The following is a 13,627-nucleotide window of genomic DNA, read 5'->3' as shown; positions in this document are numbered from 1 at the left end:
GTATTTAACCATATACAACTCATAAACAAACATACATTTATATGTACAGGAAGAGAGAGAGAGAGAGAGAGAGATAAACTGCAGGCAGACACAAAACCGCACACACAAGTTTGATTTTGAAAACACTTGACTTGTCAGGTACACAACTGTTCATAGGATTGGACTTTCAGTCCTGAAGGATCTTGTCCTCAGTAGGGAGGATTTTGGAATACGGACTTAAAATACTTTGTTGAATTACATGATTTCATCTTTAGTGCCTAAATAAACACAAACTATCTTTAAAAAAAGAGAATGATTTCAGATTATCAAACCTTGTTGTTTAAATAAACATTAAGAAATGCTTTACCATCAGATAAATATCAAATAAAATCGTTAAAGAAGTTTTGCCAACATTACAACATCAACACACATTCTTACCTTTCACATTGTAAGAAAGCAGCTCAAAAACCGAATCGGCATTCATGGCATAAGTAGTTCTTGCGCTGGCTGTTTTCTCTGTGATGCTCTCAGCCAAAGTGTATGCTGCTGTCCAGTTGTAATAGTTGCTGTACATATTGCTAGAGACTTCTAACGTGCCAAGTAAAGGCACATGAAGTGGATAGTATTCTGGAACAGTAAATGGTGGGATTCTATATTCTTGTGATGGTACGTTTATTCCCATTGACTCCATTACCAGAGGAGGTGTTTTAACACTTTGTGGTATCTTTATGTCACGGGAGGATCTTCCACCAAATGGCAATGGGATATTAATCAGAAAACTACTCTTATCCCAAGTGTATCTGATCCGGCCATCACTAGAAAACAAAAGTGACAAAAGTGTTTAACAATCTATAAAAGTCCATAATACATACAAGGAAATTCCTACTATTCCCATGATACTAAGCTTATTTATTTACAGGTTTATACCAACGTCTTGACTTTAGGTATACAAAGAAATGTAAGGATGACTTATCTCAGCATTTTTGAAGCATTCATCTATCAGAATTTACTGAAAGCACTTTGGATACTGTTGAATACTGTTAATGTTTTTTTCCCTTATTTCATAGTCAGTAAGACTAAGAGGGTAAATAATCCAAAATGGACTATTGTTAGACCTTGTATTAGAGTTCAAAGCTTCTTGAGTCTGTCTAGAGTTAGTAGTCATAACTAGGAGAAAGAAAATTGCATTTTTTTTGCAAGGGGCTAAATATAAGACTCTTGTGAATCTTGCACTTGTTTTTTCTGCCCTGAGAATCCCAATCTTTTTTATGATCATTCATGAAGAGATGCACTGGTATGGAAGTGCTCCTCTAATTAAATAAATTAAATGAAAATAGCTGACATATTAGAAAGAATAATTCCTCTGGAAGTTCCTCTTCCTCTTACAACTCTGCGATGTGTTATGCTGAATACAAAAGAAAGACAATTCTTCCTAATATTATTATTAAGGTAAAATATTAATATCCCATATGTTACCCATAATGAACAATATATATAACTTATGGTATAAGTTTAGTATTAATATTTTAATATTAATACTATTTTTACTATTTACTTTAAATCTAATGAGTATTAATACCTTTATGTTCTTCTTAAAACACATATTTTTATAGAAATGAATGAAAAGATTAATGCTGTAAGAACCTAAATGATCAAGAATTTCTCTTTCTGATGATGAGTATTTCAAAAGTTTCTTGCAAATATTCAGCATTTACTTTGTTCTCAGTACAAATAATAATAATAAAAAAATCTAGCTATTCATCCAGAAGCTAGGACTGGAAAATATGGATTGCCAACTGAAAAGTTTGTGTGGAAAAAGTGTAATTATGAAAAGACAAAACAGGAGGAAACTCAGTCTTAATAATTTGTGCAAGAACAATATTCTGGCAAGATTCTTTTGTTGTTTGCCTAACTGGTCTTGTACAATACAAAATCTTTTTTTACTCTTAGAGTTCCATTTTAAGATGAAAATTAAGTAAATAATTCTAAAAATCTGTTCCATTCCAGCAAATGATTAAAAATGACCATAACAGAATGGCAGAAGCTATTATTCTAATGTGCACTGTTGACAAGAATACAGGAGAAAGAAACACTCGCTTCCTTGCTTACACTTAGCTCAGTACAAAAGTAAAGGAGATGTGTGTCATTAACACTCTCTTTCATAATACCCCAGTGAAATGGGGTATGTGGAAAAACTAGTGCTAGGAAGGAGAAAATACTATACTCTTTTTTTTCATCTGTTTTTGTAATCCAGACTTTACAAGCTTCTTTCTTTCATTTATATTTATTTGAGTCATGAATATTCCATTAGGTAACTGGAATCCCATACAAACAGATTTCATATACTGCTGTGGTAGCTGAGAGTGTACTCTAAATATATTACTGAGCATCAGTTTTCCTTAAATCCTTATGCAGAGGCAAAGCAACGACGTGATAAGAGCACTAATTAGCAAGAGGGCTAATCTAAGACCCGTCACAGCCATCACATGTGCAACTTCTAGGCAGGTGCAAGAGTATTTTAAAGTACAGATTTAATCAGACTGACTTATAGTTTAATTTCCTAGAGACAGAAGGAATAGGCTGCTTATCAGCCTCTCTCTCTCTTTTTCTTGGTCACACCTTATTCCTTATAGTTTTTAAACATAACAGATGATTTCTACTAAATTTGACAGAAGGGTAAGCGCCTCACAGGTTTCATTCATACAAGTTCTGTGAAACTTCGTAGCAGAGAGAAGAGAAAAACTGTAAAAGCGATTAGGGCTAGGGACCCTTTGGTTATTGCCAATAAAAAAGGGTCTGTAGGGATGTGGCACACCAATGTACAGGAAATTAGGTTTCGTTAGTACTTCTTTCATGGAAAGATCGTTGAATGATGAATTTTTTTGTTCACTTCCCATTGCATAACGCAGTAGTTCAAGATGCATTCATATGATGCAGGAGTGATGTCTGTAGATCAGTTTTGTCTGACCTAGTATCATTCATAATTTCAATTACAAAATTTCCTCTCTCTAATCTTAAAATTCTTTGCTAATTTTATGGAATTGTTTGCAATAGTTTTAGACTATTTTATAAATCAAAGTTAAGTAAAATAGTACATGCACATGAATGAATATCTCTTTTGAGATCAGACACATGATCTGAATATCTCTGTGCGACTATGGTCATTTCTCTCCCTACCTTTTCAGGAAAAGTTCTTCAGGAATGGTGATAACAGGCAGGTTCATTTTCTGGATGTTCAGGTCCTGTAGTCCACTTAGTTTGTCTTGTAGAGTCTGAGCATAGGGGACATCTTTTGATGCCTTTTGCAGCCAGGTGTTCGCTGCCTGCAGCAAAGAGAGAAATGTTTCAAAGTGAAGGGACAAATAAAAAGCAAAAGTGAAATGACAAGTTTTAGGCCTTTCCAACAGTTTTTCAGTTATGTAACAGCTATCTGAAAGTTATTGCAACTCTCCATATACAGAGTACTAGGCATTTGGTAAAGTGACTGGCTGCATCCAAGTTGAAAATACAAACTATACTAAATCTCACTGCTTTCACACATCATCCCCATAAAGTTCTTTTTGGCATCCTCTGAGGAGACAATTCATCAGGGCTACCTGATCAAGTGGTAATACCCACTGTAAACCAAAACATACCACGATGAATTGTGACACAATATGTCGCAGCGTCATATCTGTATGAGCTACTTTCTGATCCAGCAGTTCATTAGCATGCTTCTGCAAGGTTTTCGGGTAGTCTGAAAGATTAACTGTGAAAGCAGAAGACATTTTCTTCACAGCGGCGTTTGTTCCCGAATTCCACTCCAGTTCAACTTTCTCAGAATCTGAAAATCACAAATTTAAAAGCAGAAAATGGCAAAAGTCAGAAATATTCTTGTTCTACTTGAGATTTAATATAAACAAAAGTACTAAGCTGTTTACATTTATAGGTTTTACACAGGGATCATGTTTTTGCCTTTACCATATCTGAAAACAACTCTTCCTGAAACCGAGTTCCCATGAGATGATGCAGCTGAGCTCATCTGAAGATATCCTTTGGTCGGTGAGTAATTAACCAGTGCTTCAGTTCTAAGTTCGGTTTGCAGGCGAGGAATAGAAAGGGTGCCTCTTAGCATTGCCTCTTCCATTCCAGCATATCTGAGAAAGTGAAAAGTCAAGGTGCATATAAAGCCTTTCATTTACCTCTTCTATTTATGTTTCAAGAGTAATTCCAACATTTAAATCCAAAGTAAGGGCATAATAGGTGATATAAAAAAAATGGCATTAGATTTACCATTCCTTCTGATTCAATGAATGCTTTTCCCACTGGTGACTTTGGGAAATCTAAAGCAAATGATTATAATGCTGCCGTGTAGAAACACAAAGGACTAATCCAGTATTAATTCTATAACACTGAAACAGAAGGAAATATCTACCTGTCTTGGCTCAGTTGTACCTGAATCAAATTCTGCTCTCTTTATTCAAGACACATTCTCTACTAAGTATATGAAGCATGAATCATGAATCAAATGGAAACAAAACACTTGACAAAACATTATGCCATTGGGCCTCATTTTCCTTTATTCACATTTATTTTATATTTCTGTCACTTTGTTGACTTGAGCAAAATTCTAATATTATGTTAGTGTAAATGAAAGAGAATTGAGGTCCCTGACATCTGTCCAAAGCTCCCACTGATATCAGAGGCAATTCTCAATGAACAGCAAAGACAAAGACTCCCTGGGGAACCATCAGGATCACAGAATTCCATGGAAGATTGAGGTTTATTAAAGAATGTGATCAGCTCATTTCACCACGGGCTTGTGAGGCAGACAATTTCAGAAACCCTGGCAGGCTGAACATTTTTGTTAGCTCCCCTGTAGATGTTCCCGGAAATATTCTCATCATGAAGCGTGGGAACTTTTACAGGAAGCTCTCATTTATTTTTCGTTTTGTTGAGTGTCACTAGATTTCTTCATGGGGAGACCTAATAACTTTTTTTTTTTAGAGCTGAATATACCCCAAAAATATACCTCTCTGAACAAACCATGCCTTGTTTATATCCTTGGACTATCACACCTGCAATAACAGTACTACAGTGTCTTTCTTGCAGGCATCTGTGTACAAATATGGAAGAACTAACTCAAGAAACTTGTAATGCAAATTATACCTACACATATAGTAAGAAGGCTCAACTGTATGCCTATGTATTATGCATTGCCTATGCTTCCTTTAGAATTAGTTTTTGTATTAGATATATATTTTGTGCATCTTTTGAAGTTTACAAAGAGAATGCTTCAAGTGTTTATGAAAGAGAATTTAAATGACAAATTTTTCTGTGTGTGTATATTCAGTAATTTCTCCTAAATGGGATATTATTCCCTTTTTTTATTCTACCTTTAAAACACCCTCAGCTATCTTATTCAATGGTATCTGGGAAAGTTTAAATGGTTTCCTGGCTTACCTTATTTGTCCAGTAAGAGTAGCTTCAGGTACCCTCTTGTTTAGCAAATCTAAGATTAAGGTATATGCTTTCTTCCCAGAAACAGATTCATCAATAATTCTGAAGTTTGTACCAAAGTCAACATCAATATCTGGAACACGGACATCACTGGTCAAAATTCTCCTGTGCCTGTTGTACCTGAAGGTCAATGTGGCCTCATGCTGCTTTACACCTGAAAAAAAAAATTACTTTAGTTATTCACAACTATGGACTTTTTTCACAACTTCCTGGACTTTTCTAAAGTGGAAAAGAAGAAATTAATATCAGCCTGAAGATATAAATCAGCATGTGATGAGTCCGAATCACAAACTGATTTATCTTTTTTCTCTTCATTTTCTAAATCATTATTGACCAGTTCACTGGTCAATTCTTGCTATATTCTTCTATATTCTCTATTCTTGTTATATAAACTTGCTCTTCCACAGAGTATCCCTTTGAAAAAGTGCTGTTGATGGCATTCTTCTCTGTTGGTAGGCAGTTATTATCATATTTTACCAGAAATGCCATTTTTCTCTTGCTTATATAGAACCCATTAATTTCTCCTTTTTATTACTTCATTCAATGATATCAGTGTTTTTTTTTTTTGTTGTTGTTTTTAAGATGGGAAAGCATTTTTATTATATAAAACCTGCATCTGATCAGGAAGACCTTGCACTGGAATTGTGTACGTGAAGTTAAATGAGTGAAAGTATTGTCACATATTGAGTGGAATGGTATTCTATTTTACATTACAAGTAGTTCTATTAGGATGATTTATTCACCAAAAAAAAAAAGGAAAGCTTCTCACACCTCAATGTTGCAATTCAAAACTGAGCTAAACCATATTGCTTTTTGAGTTTCTTACCTTCTGCCTGGAGAGCAAACTTTAAGGTGTCTACCAGGTCGTTTCCCTCTCTCTGCAGGTCATAGTTAGCGCTTGCAGAGTATTGCTTCACTTCACCTGTGGAAACTATTTCAACTTCAAATCTAGAAAAGGAATAAATAAATCTCATGTAAATAATTTGGTTATGACAAGAGAAATCATTCAGATCTTACTAGCTTTCTAAGCTGCTCCTACTGATCTATTATTAGAATATGTGAGAGGATACTGTAGATACCAAGTCTTACAGAGCTTAGTATGTTTCTTAATGCAAAACAGATACAGCCCAAGTTGGTTTGACTTACTTGGTTTCTCCGGTCAGCGGGTAATATGGAGCTGACTCAGTGACACTGGCATTGGAGTACAATACATTGGTGCAGAAATTTAGACCAGTAATGAAAGGCTTGCAAGAAGTCCATGATTCTCTGTTCTCAATCAGAGGTGGAATCTCTTCAGTTTTTGTTGGAGACACCAAATGTAGTGTGTTGCTAGAACAGGAAAATGAACGTTAGCATTCCCAGGACAGGTATGTAGATACTAAGTTGGTAAAACCTATCAATGGGGCTAATTTCTGGAAAACAACAAAAAAAATTACTCTGGTTGGGGCTTTATAAAATAAAGGGCTCTTTAGGGCTTAAAATATCAAATTGAGTATTATTGTTACAAGTACTATTATAGATAGATAATTACAATTCCGTGTACTGAGACTTTCATCTCTCTGAAATTAATATATGCAATTCATTTAATTTCAATCTAAAATATTTATTGCTGTGATAATCATCTTATGCAAAAGAAAATAAAGATGCAGAAATGCTAAGGATCTTGACAAAAATTACAGTATTGAATGATAAATTAAAGAATTTGTAAACCCTGCCTTTCAGTCACCCCTATAATTTGGGACATTCACCTATCCTACAAAAGTAGCTATCCCAGTTTTACAATGTCTGAGATTTTTCTGATCTGAAAATCTTTTCACGCCTGCACCCACCCCTCAATTCCATCAGAATAAGAATCAAGAAGAGAAGCAAGGACAGAGGCTTGGCATTTTTCATTACCTGATGCTTAGGAGTTTTGTCGGAGTCTTTGGAGCAGGAATGCTGAGCTTCAGCTGTCCAGCTTTCATGCTAACATGTGCTTCAATTCCAGACTCATGGAATATGTTGGAATTCATCTCCACACCACTTCTAGCAAATTCAGGCATGTTTATTCCCAGGTGTGTTACAAACTCTATTGCTACAGAAGGTTTAGCAATGAGTTCTGCTTGCATCTGTGTGATAAAAACAAAATGATATATTTATTTGCCCAATACTTTTCTTATTAATCTTATAGAAAAGCAATGTTTTCATTATTCTTGATAACCTAGAGCTTGGTTTTGTACAATTGACATTGCTATTCAATATATTCGATTCCTAAGTCTCGCTATATAAACTAAGGGGAGAGAAAAGTTATAGCTGCAATATAACCAATACAGCAAGCTGATAACCCTAGGAAATCTTACCTTACTGCAGAAGTAGTTCTGCTGCAGAAAGATTTTATACATGCAACTATTTGCATCTGTTTTTAAAGCTGAAGTCAAAACCAATTTTCCAATGGAGAAGAATGATAATAATTTTCAAAAACAATGACTAAATTATTTGACAAAATAGAAATAGATCCAAAATTTGAATTCCCCTAAACAAAAAAGAGCTTACTTTCAAGCTTTTGGTTTGGACATTACAGAAAGAGCAAACAGAATGAAATTCCAGAAAAAAAAAATAAGGCAAGGAAAACTAAATCTGAGCACATTTTTATTTTTCTATTTATTTAAATAGTGCCTACAGTGGAAAATAAAAGGTTAGGTCAGCTGAAGCATTGAGAAATGTATATAAAATATTGAATAAATTAGGTCAAAATAATGATTAACGACATTAAAAAATATTCATTTTAGCCTGAGAATTCATTTAATTTCACATACCCTTTAATTTTTTGAATTTTAAAATAAAGATGTTTCATTTCAGATCCAGACCTTTTTAATTTAATTTAACTTTTAATGTTTCTTTTAATTGAAAATTTTATTAACTGTTTTGCATGGCAAATTCACATTGTAGATCTTGCACTATTCTCATTTGAGATTAGTAAGAGTGAGAAATACAGAAAGATTATTTTTAAAAAGTCATTAAGCTAAATTTCTTTCATAAATTTTGTAATCTCATACTTGATATGTGCCTTATTTTTGTGAATGACATTCACATTAAAATAAACTTATCTGGTGATGATGATAAGTTTTTTTTTCCTTTTTTTTTAAGAGTATTTCATAGTCTTTACAATTCTGTTGGCATTACAGTTTTATTGCAAGTTTGTAGATTATTATCAGGTGCACAACTGAGACTTACGCTCTTTTGATGAAGCTTCACAGCTACTTTGGCCCCAGGTGTCGCTATTCCAGACAAAGCAAACTTCAGCTGCAAACCTGCTCCAGTTGGGAGCTCAAACTCATTGTCCATAAACATGTAGTGCACAAATAAGTCCCTGTCAGCACCTTTTGAGATGGCTTGTGCAATCTGAGAAACAAAAAAGGGAACGGGCATTAATAAATCTCTACATGAAACCTACACTTAAAAAATCTGATAGAAAACAAAACGAAAACAAAATACTCATTGGTACATCAGAAACATACCATTTCTGGAATACCCTGAACAGTGTTAATGCTCTTCAAAATCATGCTTCCCAGCAATTTGAAATCATTGAGTTTCATGTATCCAAGTTCTTCTCCCAAGATTCTCAGATATGCCCTTCCTTCAGGAACTTTCTTGTTGCCCAATTCTTTTATGAGTTTTTCAAGGTTAAGGATTATTGCGTTCATCATATCCTGAAAATTCATACAAAAAGCAGCATAAAATGAAACAGATTTATGAGAAATCTGTGTGATTACGAGAATCTGTGTGAATCTGTGTGAATATCGAGAGCTGTTACTTAGAGAAATTAAGCTAAACCAAACATGCACTTCTTGCAGACTCGGCTCCCTCAAACACAGGCCTTCCCAAATATGTTAAATATTAGTAAGAACTTCTGTTTTAGCTTATTAGAAGGAGAAAAGGCTCAGAAACAATATTTGTTGTAAGTACTGTAATTAGTGTGTACAGACAATAATGCAGTGCTGTGCAAAGAACACTTTCAGTCTGTACCTGTTCCTGTCTGCCATCCTGGGAATAACCAAAATAGTCAAAGAGTGCCTTGGAAACTTTTTCTGGAACTCTGCCGTCAACCCAGTACAAAGCTTTGCTTGCAGTGTCTGGGAAAAATCCCTTCTCTCCGAAAAAAGCGTCCAGTGTTGGTTCAAAATCCTTTCCATCCAAGCCAAGCTGAAATGTATAAAACAATACCCTAAGTCAGAGAGTTTTATACTTTTTTAGGGCCCTACAACAAAAAGACTTTTTGGAGAACAAATTATACATTTAAAACATATATCAAAGTTCTCTGATTCTTGAGAGAAAATATGCAACAGAACAGAATGCTAGATTTTATGAATAATTTTATTTTTGAGGAGAGGCCCAACATAAAACCTCAATATAGGCTGGAGCTCAATTAGAATCTACTATGAATACATCAGTGATTCCTTAGCAAGTCTATTTGCTACAGGTGGTTTCAGCTGTCCCCTAGCTGAGGTCTTTAGTGACCCAACAAGATGGTCCATCCATCCACCAGCAACTGACATCACATAGTGTATGTGTGCTCTAAATCCCGATGAGTCTCCTTGTAAGCACAGTGATCATGGGATTTTTCTCCAAAACTTGCAAAAAAAATACATTATTCATAGAACATTGCTATAAGCAAACAGAAATGAGAAAAGCAACAGCTGCATAATAGCAAAAGATTTTGCTATACCTCGAAGATATCACTTGGGTGAAATCCATACAGACTCAGGGTGGTTTTTAACATAGTCTCCCTAGGAACATAAGTGTTTGGCTCAAATATCACATTTCCTTCTACTTTGGCAGAGATGGGATCAAGTCCAGGTAGAGAAACTCTTTTGGAAATCTGATAATTTTGTGAGAATTTTCTGAAATCCTTGGCTGTTGGAATCTCGTTTCCTTTCAGGGCTTCTTCTACTCTGCTTTTCAGACTAAGAGAGTGGTAAAGAAAACATGATTAGTATACATACCAAAAAACAGTTAGCCCTAATTCTGAGATATCTTGTGTCACTTGTAGATATTCATACAACTGAGATGATTGAAAATGGCTGGCTCTGTATGCATCCTGACAGTAAAAACAAAACTAAGAAAAAGACTGTAAGCCATCACTGCTCTGACAAAGCCATAGATTTACCCAGCTGATGTTCTTTCTTTTAGGTTATTTTTCTTTTCCTTTGTTCAAACAATGAAAATAAGCATGGAAACAAATATAAAAAAAGAGATAGAAAATCACCGAAACACCATCACTGCAATTTGGATCAGAATTTTTTTCTTCCCGTATGATCAGCATATCATTTAATTTTACTTACTCTTCAATGCCTGCTTCTTCAGAGTTTAAGATGTTGGCAATATGTGAGGCAACAAAGCTTTTCACTTGTTCATTTCTCTCCTTTGTCAGGACTCTTACAACCTTGGTGAGATCACTTGGAGAAGGATTTTTCATCAGTATGAGATAAGCTGCCAGACGTTTGTCAGCATGTGCATCCCCTTCATTGAATACTTTCAGAAGAGCTGCACGGTCCTATATTAAACAGAGGAAGGTAGATTTTGCACTGATCAGCTGGCAAGTAGATGATATTGCCAAAATTTTTTGGACTATAATGGGTCAAATAATTTCCAGAATGACATTCATGCAATATTTTCAAGACTGCATAACCACAAAGACCTCTATTTCTATCACTGACTAAGAGTGTTTTGCTGATTCTACCTTGATAAAGTTTCTTTTGATATGAATTTTCATAGATATTATGGTTTTAATGAAGCTGATTCTTTCATCTCGTATCTATCGGGTTAATTTTTTGTTTAAAATGATTACTTTTAATTGTTGTGAATAAGAAGTGTTCTGACCTGAAGAAAAAATCTCAAATTTTGAAAATTAATTTTTGGAAATAAGATTTTGTTTCTGAAGATAAAAAGAATAGTTTGAAAATGATAAAAAATCATTCTCTGAAAAATATTTAATTTTAAAATGCTTTGAATGGAACTGAATCTGATGACCTATTTGAAGGCTCCCAAGTTCACAAGCCTCCCTTCTCTTGTCTTTTATAGTAGGAACCTGTTGATGTTGAAACTGCCATTTGTTATACTTACCTGAAATATTCTGTGTAATGACACCTATTCTCTACAAGATGTTTTTATTTTACTGTAATTTAAACATAAATCTAGGTAGTACGATAATGACAGTAATCAACTGCCAATCTAAAATAGGGAACTCATTTTTTTTTCTCTGTTTTTAGTTAAATACCTATAAATCTGGAGTAATTCCTTAAATCACCTTTAAATAGGGACAGCACCATTTAAGATATCTTTAAAAGAACATATTAAAACTTTCCCTTTAAACTGCAGCTGTGTAAAGCAGCTACATTTCAAAGGAGCAGTGTGCATTAAATCACAATCCTGCAGAACTTCTCAGATGTTTGGATGGAAATTAAAGGCATTCTAGAAAAGCTGTGGATAACTACACAGGAGATAGCAAAATATGCAATAATAGGGACATCTTGATTTATTCAATTATTTAGGTGAACAGTTAAGTTAAAGTGAATTGTAAACAGTTTCTGCCAATTTTTGTGATCCAGTTTACCTCCTCTGTAATAGTCATTTTTCTGAACGCCTGGATGGCTGCTTTTTGAACTGAAGGTGATGCAGCTTCATTTCTGATACATGTCTTAAGTAAAGATTTCAGGTTGGGTTTAGCTTTTTCCATTACTGTGCCCATGTTTCCAATAGCCTGTCAGTGATAAAAACACAGAAATATGATAAATATCTTTTTCTCCACCAACAGGAAGACAGTAATATGTATGCAATAATCTATAATAGTAGCATGCATAAGGGGAGAAGCAAATAAAAATACCCTGAGTGTGAGATAAGTGAGCTCTTCATCCCCAGAGCATTCAGTGCCAAGGAGTGATATCATGAAGTCTGCAACATCTGTTATTTCTTCTGTCACAGTTAGCTTCTCGTTGTAGAACCTAAGCAGAGAGAGAAACACATTGGAAACAAAGGGGAGATTTTTTTTTTAATTCCAAAGAGCTAACTCACAGGAACGATAAAAAATGTTGGAAAACCAACTAATCTTAATGTTTATTCTGGAGATTTTAGTGCCTTACTGAGATTATTTCATAAAACCAGGTACTGTCAATACTCACTTATTAACAGAGTGACTCAAGCCATAAAACGAAGCTCTACTTGGCCGATATTGGGCCATGTTAAGAATTTCCCGTATTCTTTCAGCAGATGGAGAAGGCAGCAGTCCCAGGGTGTATGTGACCAGGTCTGTCACAAATGGATTCACATCGCCCGTTCTCAGTATCTGGAGGACAGCACTGTAGCACTCTGGAGTCCCGCACTGAGTCAGGGCCTGGACTGTGAGGGAACTGAAAGAAAAAGAGAGGGCTCAGATCAATTCCTGGCTTGCAGTTAGTTACCCAACCGTGGTGCATGTTTGAAAGAAGTTGAATGAAAGAAGTATTCAGTGCATTTAATTTGGTGTGTTAATGCAAGCGATGCATGCCTATGTATGCCTTGGCATGCCTGTGATGTATGGCCTGGAAGCAAATCACATATATTTATCAAAAATAAGCTTCTTAGTTTTACAAATTATACTAATAACATGGCTTTCATGGACAACAAGAAAGTATTAACAATGCTATCACTACATAGACTACGTCTTTTTTCTACAAACACATCACACTTTCCCATCCCCTTAACTGTTACAATACAATGAACCAGACTGAGGCTTTAGTCTCTCTACAGACTGAGGACACAAGTATGTGCAAACTGAATTACACTCAGCTAGGGCAGGAACAGCAAGGGCTGGGAGGTAGAGAATGGGGAAGATTAAAGACACATGCTCTCCCCTATCTCCAAAAATTTCACTTTCTCAGCTGCATTCTTTAATATAAGTCAGGACTGGAGTTTGGAACTAACATCCTTGTCCTTCAAGGAAACTGGATGAATTTTCTGCAGATATTTGGTCATGTTAACATCTTCTCATAATTGTATCAGGCATACATCCTCAGATGGGGTGGTGGAAGAGAAAAACAGCACTGCCTAGGGTTTTTAACCTGTGCTATATTCAACTGCGTTTCCTTTATGAGAGCTTCTCCAATTAACTAGAAATATTTGAGCAGCTAATGAT

General features: G+C 35.0%; 1 protein-coding gene across 1 annotated transcript in view; it reads right to left on the bottom strand.

Annotated features, from left to right (window-relative positions):
* APOB (apolipoprotein B) overlaps nt 1–13,627 on the bottom strand; it is a 36,114-nt gene that overhangs the window by 12,783 nt on the left and 9,704 nt on the right. Inside the window, exons 10-25 of the mRNA XM_088520137.1 lie at nt 12,636–12,863; nt 12,341–12,458; nt 12,071–12,217; nt 10,800–11,011; nt 10,184–10,421; nt 9,484–9,660; nt 8,976–9,167; nt 8,692–8,859; nt 7,375–7,586; nt 6,625–6,807; nt 6,305–6,426; nt 5,422–5,632; nt 3,940–4,115; nt 3,615–3,802; nt 3,157–3,302; nt 418–794 (exon numbers count right to left, since the gene is read on the bottom strand). Coding sequence (XP_088376263.1) covers nt 418–794; nt 3,157–3,302; nt 3,615–3,802; nt 3,940–4,115; nt 5,422–5,632; nt 6,305–6,426; nt 6,625–6,807; nt 7,375–7,586; nt 8,692–8,859; nt 8,976–9,167; nt 9,484–9,660; nt 10,184–10,421; nt 10,800–11,011; nt 12,071–12,217; nt 12,341–12,458; nt 12,636–12,863 — 3,095 coding nt within the window. The remainder of the gene's footprint in view (nt 1–417; nt 795–3,156; nt 3,303–3,614; nt 3,803–3,939; nt 4,116–5,421; nt 5,633–6,304; nt 6,427–6,624; nt 6,808–7,374; nt 7,587–8,691; nt 8,860–8,975; nt 9,168–9,483; nt 9,661–10,183; nt 10,422–10,799; nt 11,012–12,070; nt 12,218–12,340; nt 12,459–12,635; nt 12,864–13,627) is intronic.

The sequence above is a fragment of the Tinamus guttatus genome, unplaced genomic scaffold (assembly GCF_059628265.1).
Source record: "Tinamus guttatus ecotype Peru unplaced genomic scaffold, ASM5962826v1 Tinamus_guttatus_pri_ptg000080l, whole genome shotgun sequence".
In the NCBI taxonomy this organism is placed as follows: Eukaryota; Metazoa; Chordata; class Aves; order Tinamiformes; family Tinamidae; genus Tinamus; species Tinamus guttatus.
The sequence above is the reverse complement of the archived record's forward strand: the minus strand, read 5'-3'. Positions and strand labels throughout refer to the sequence as shown.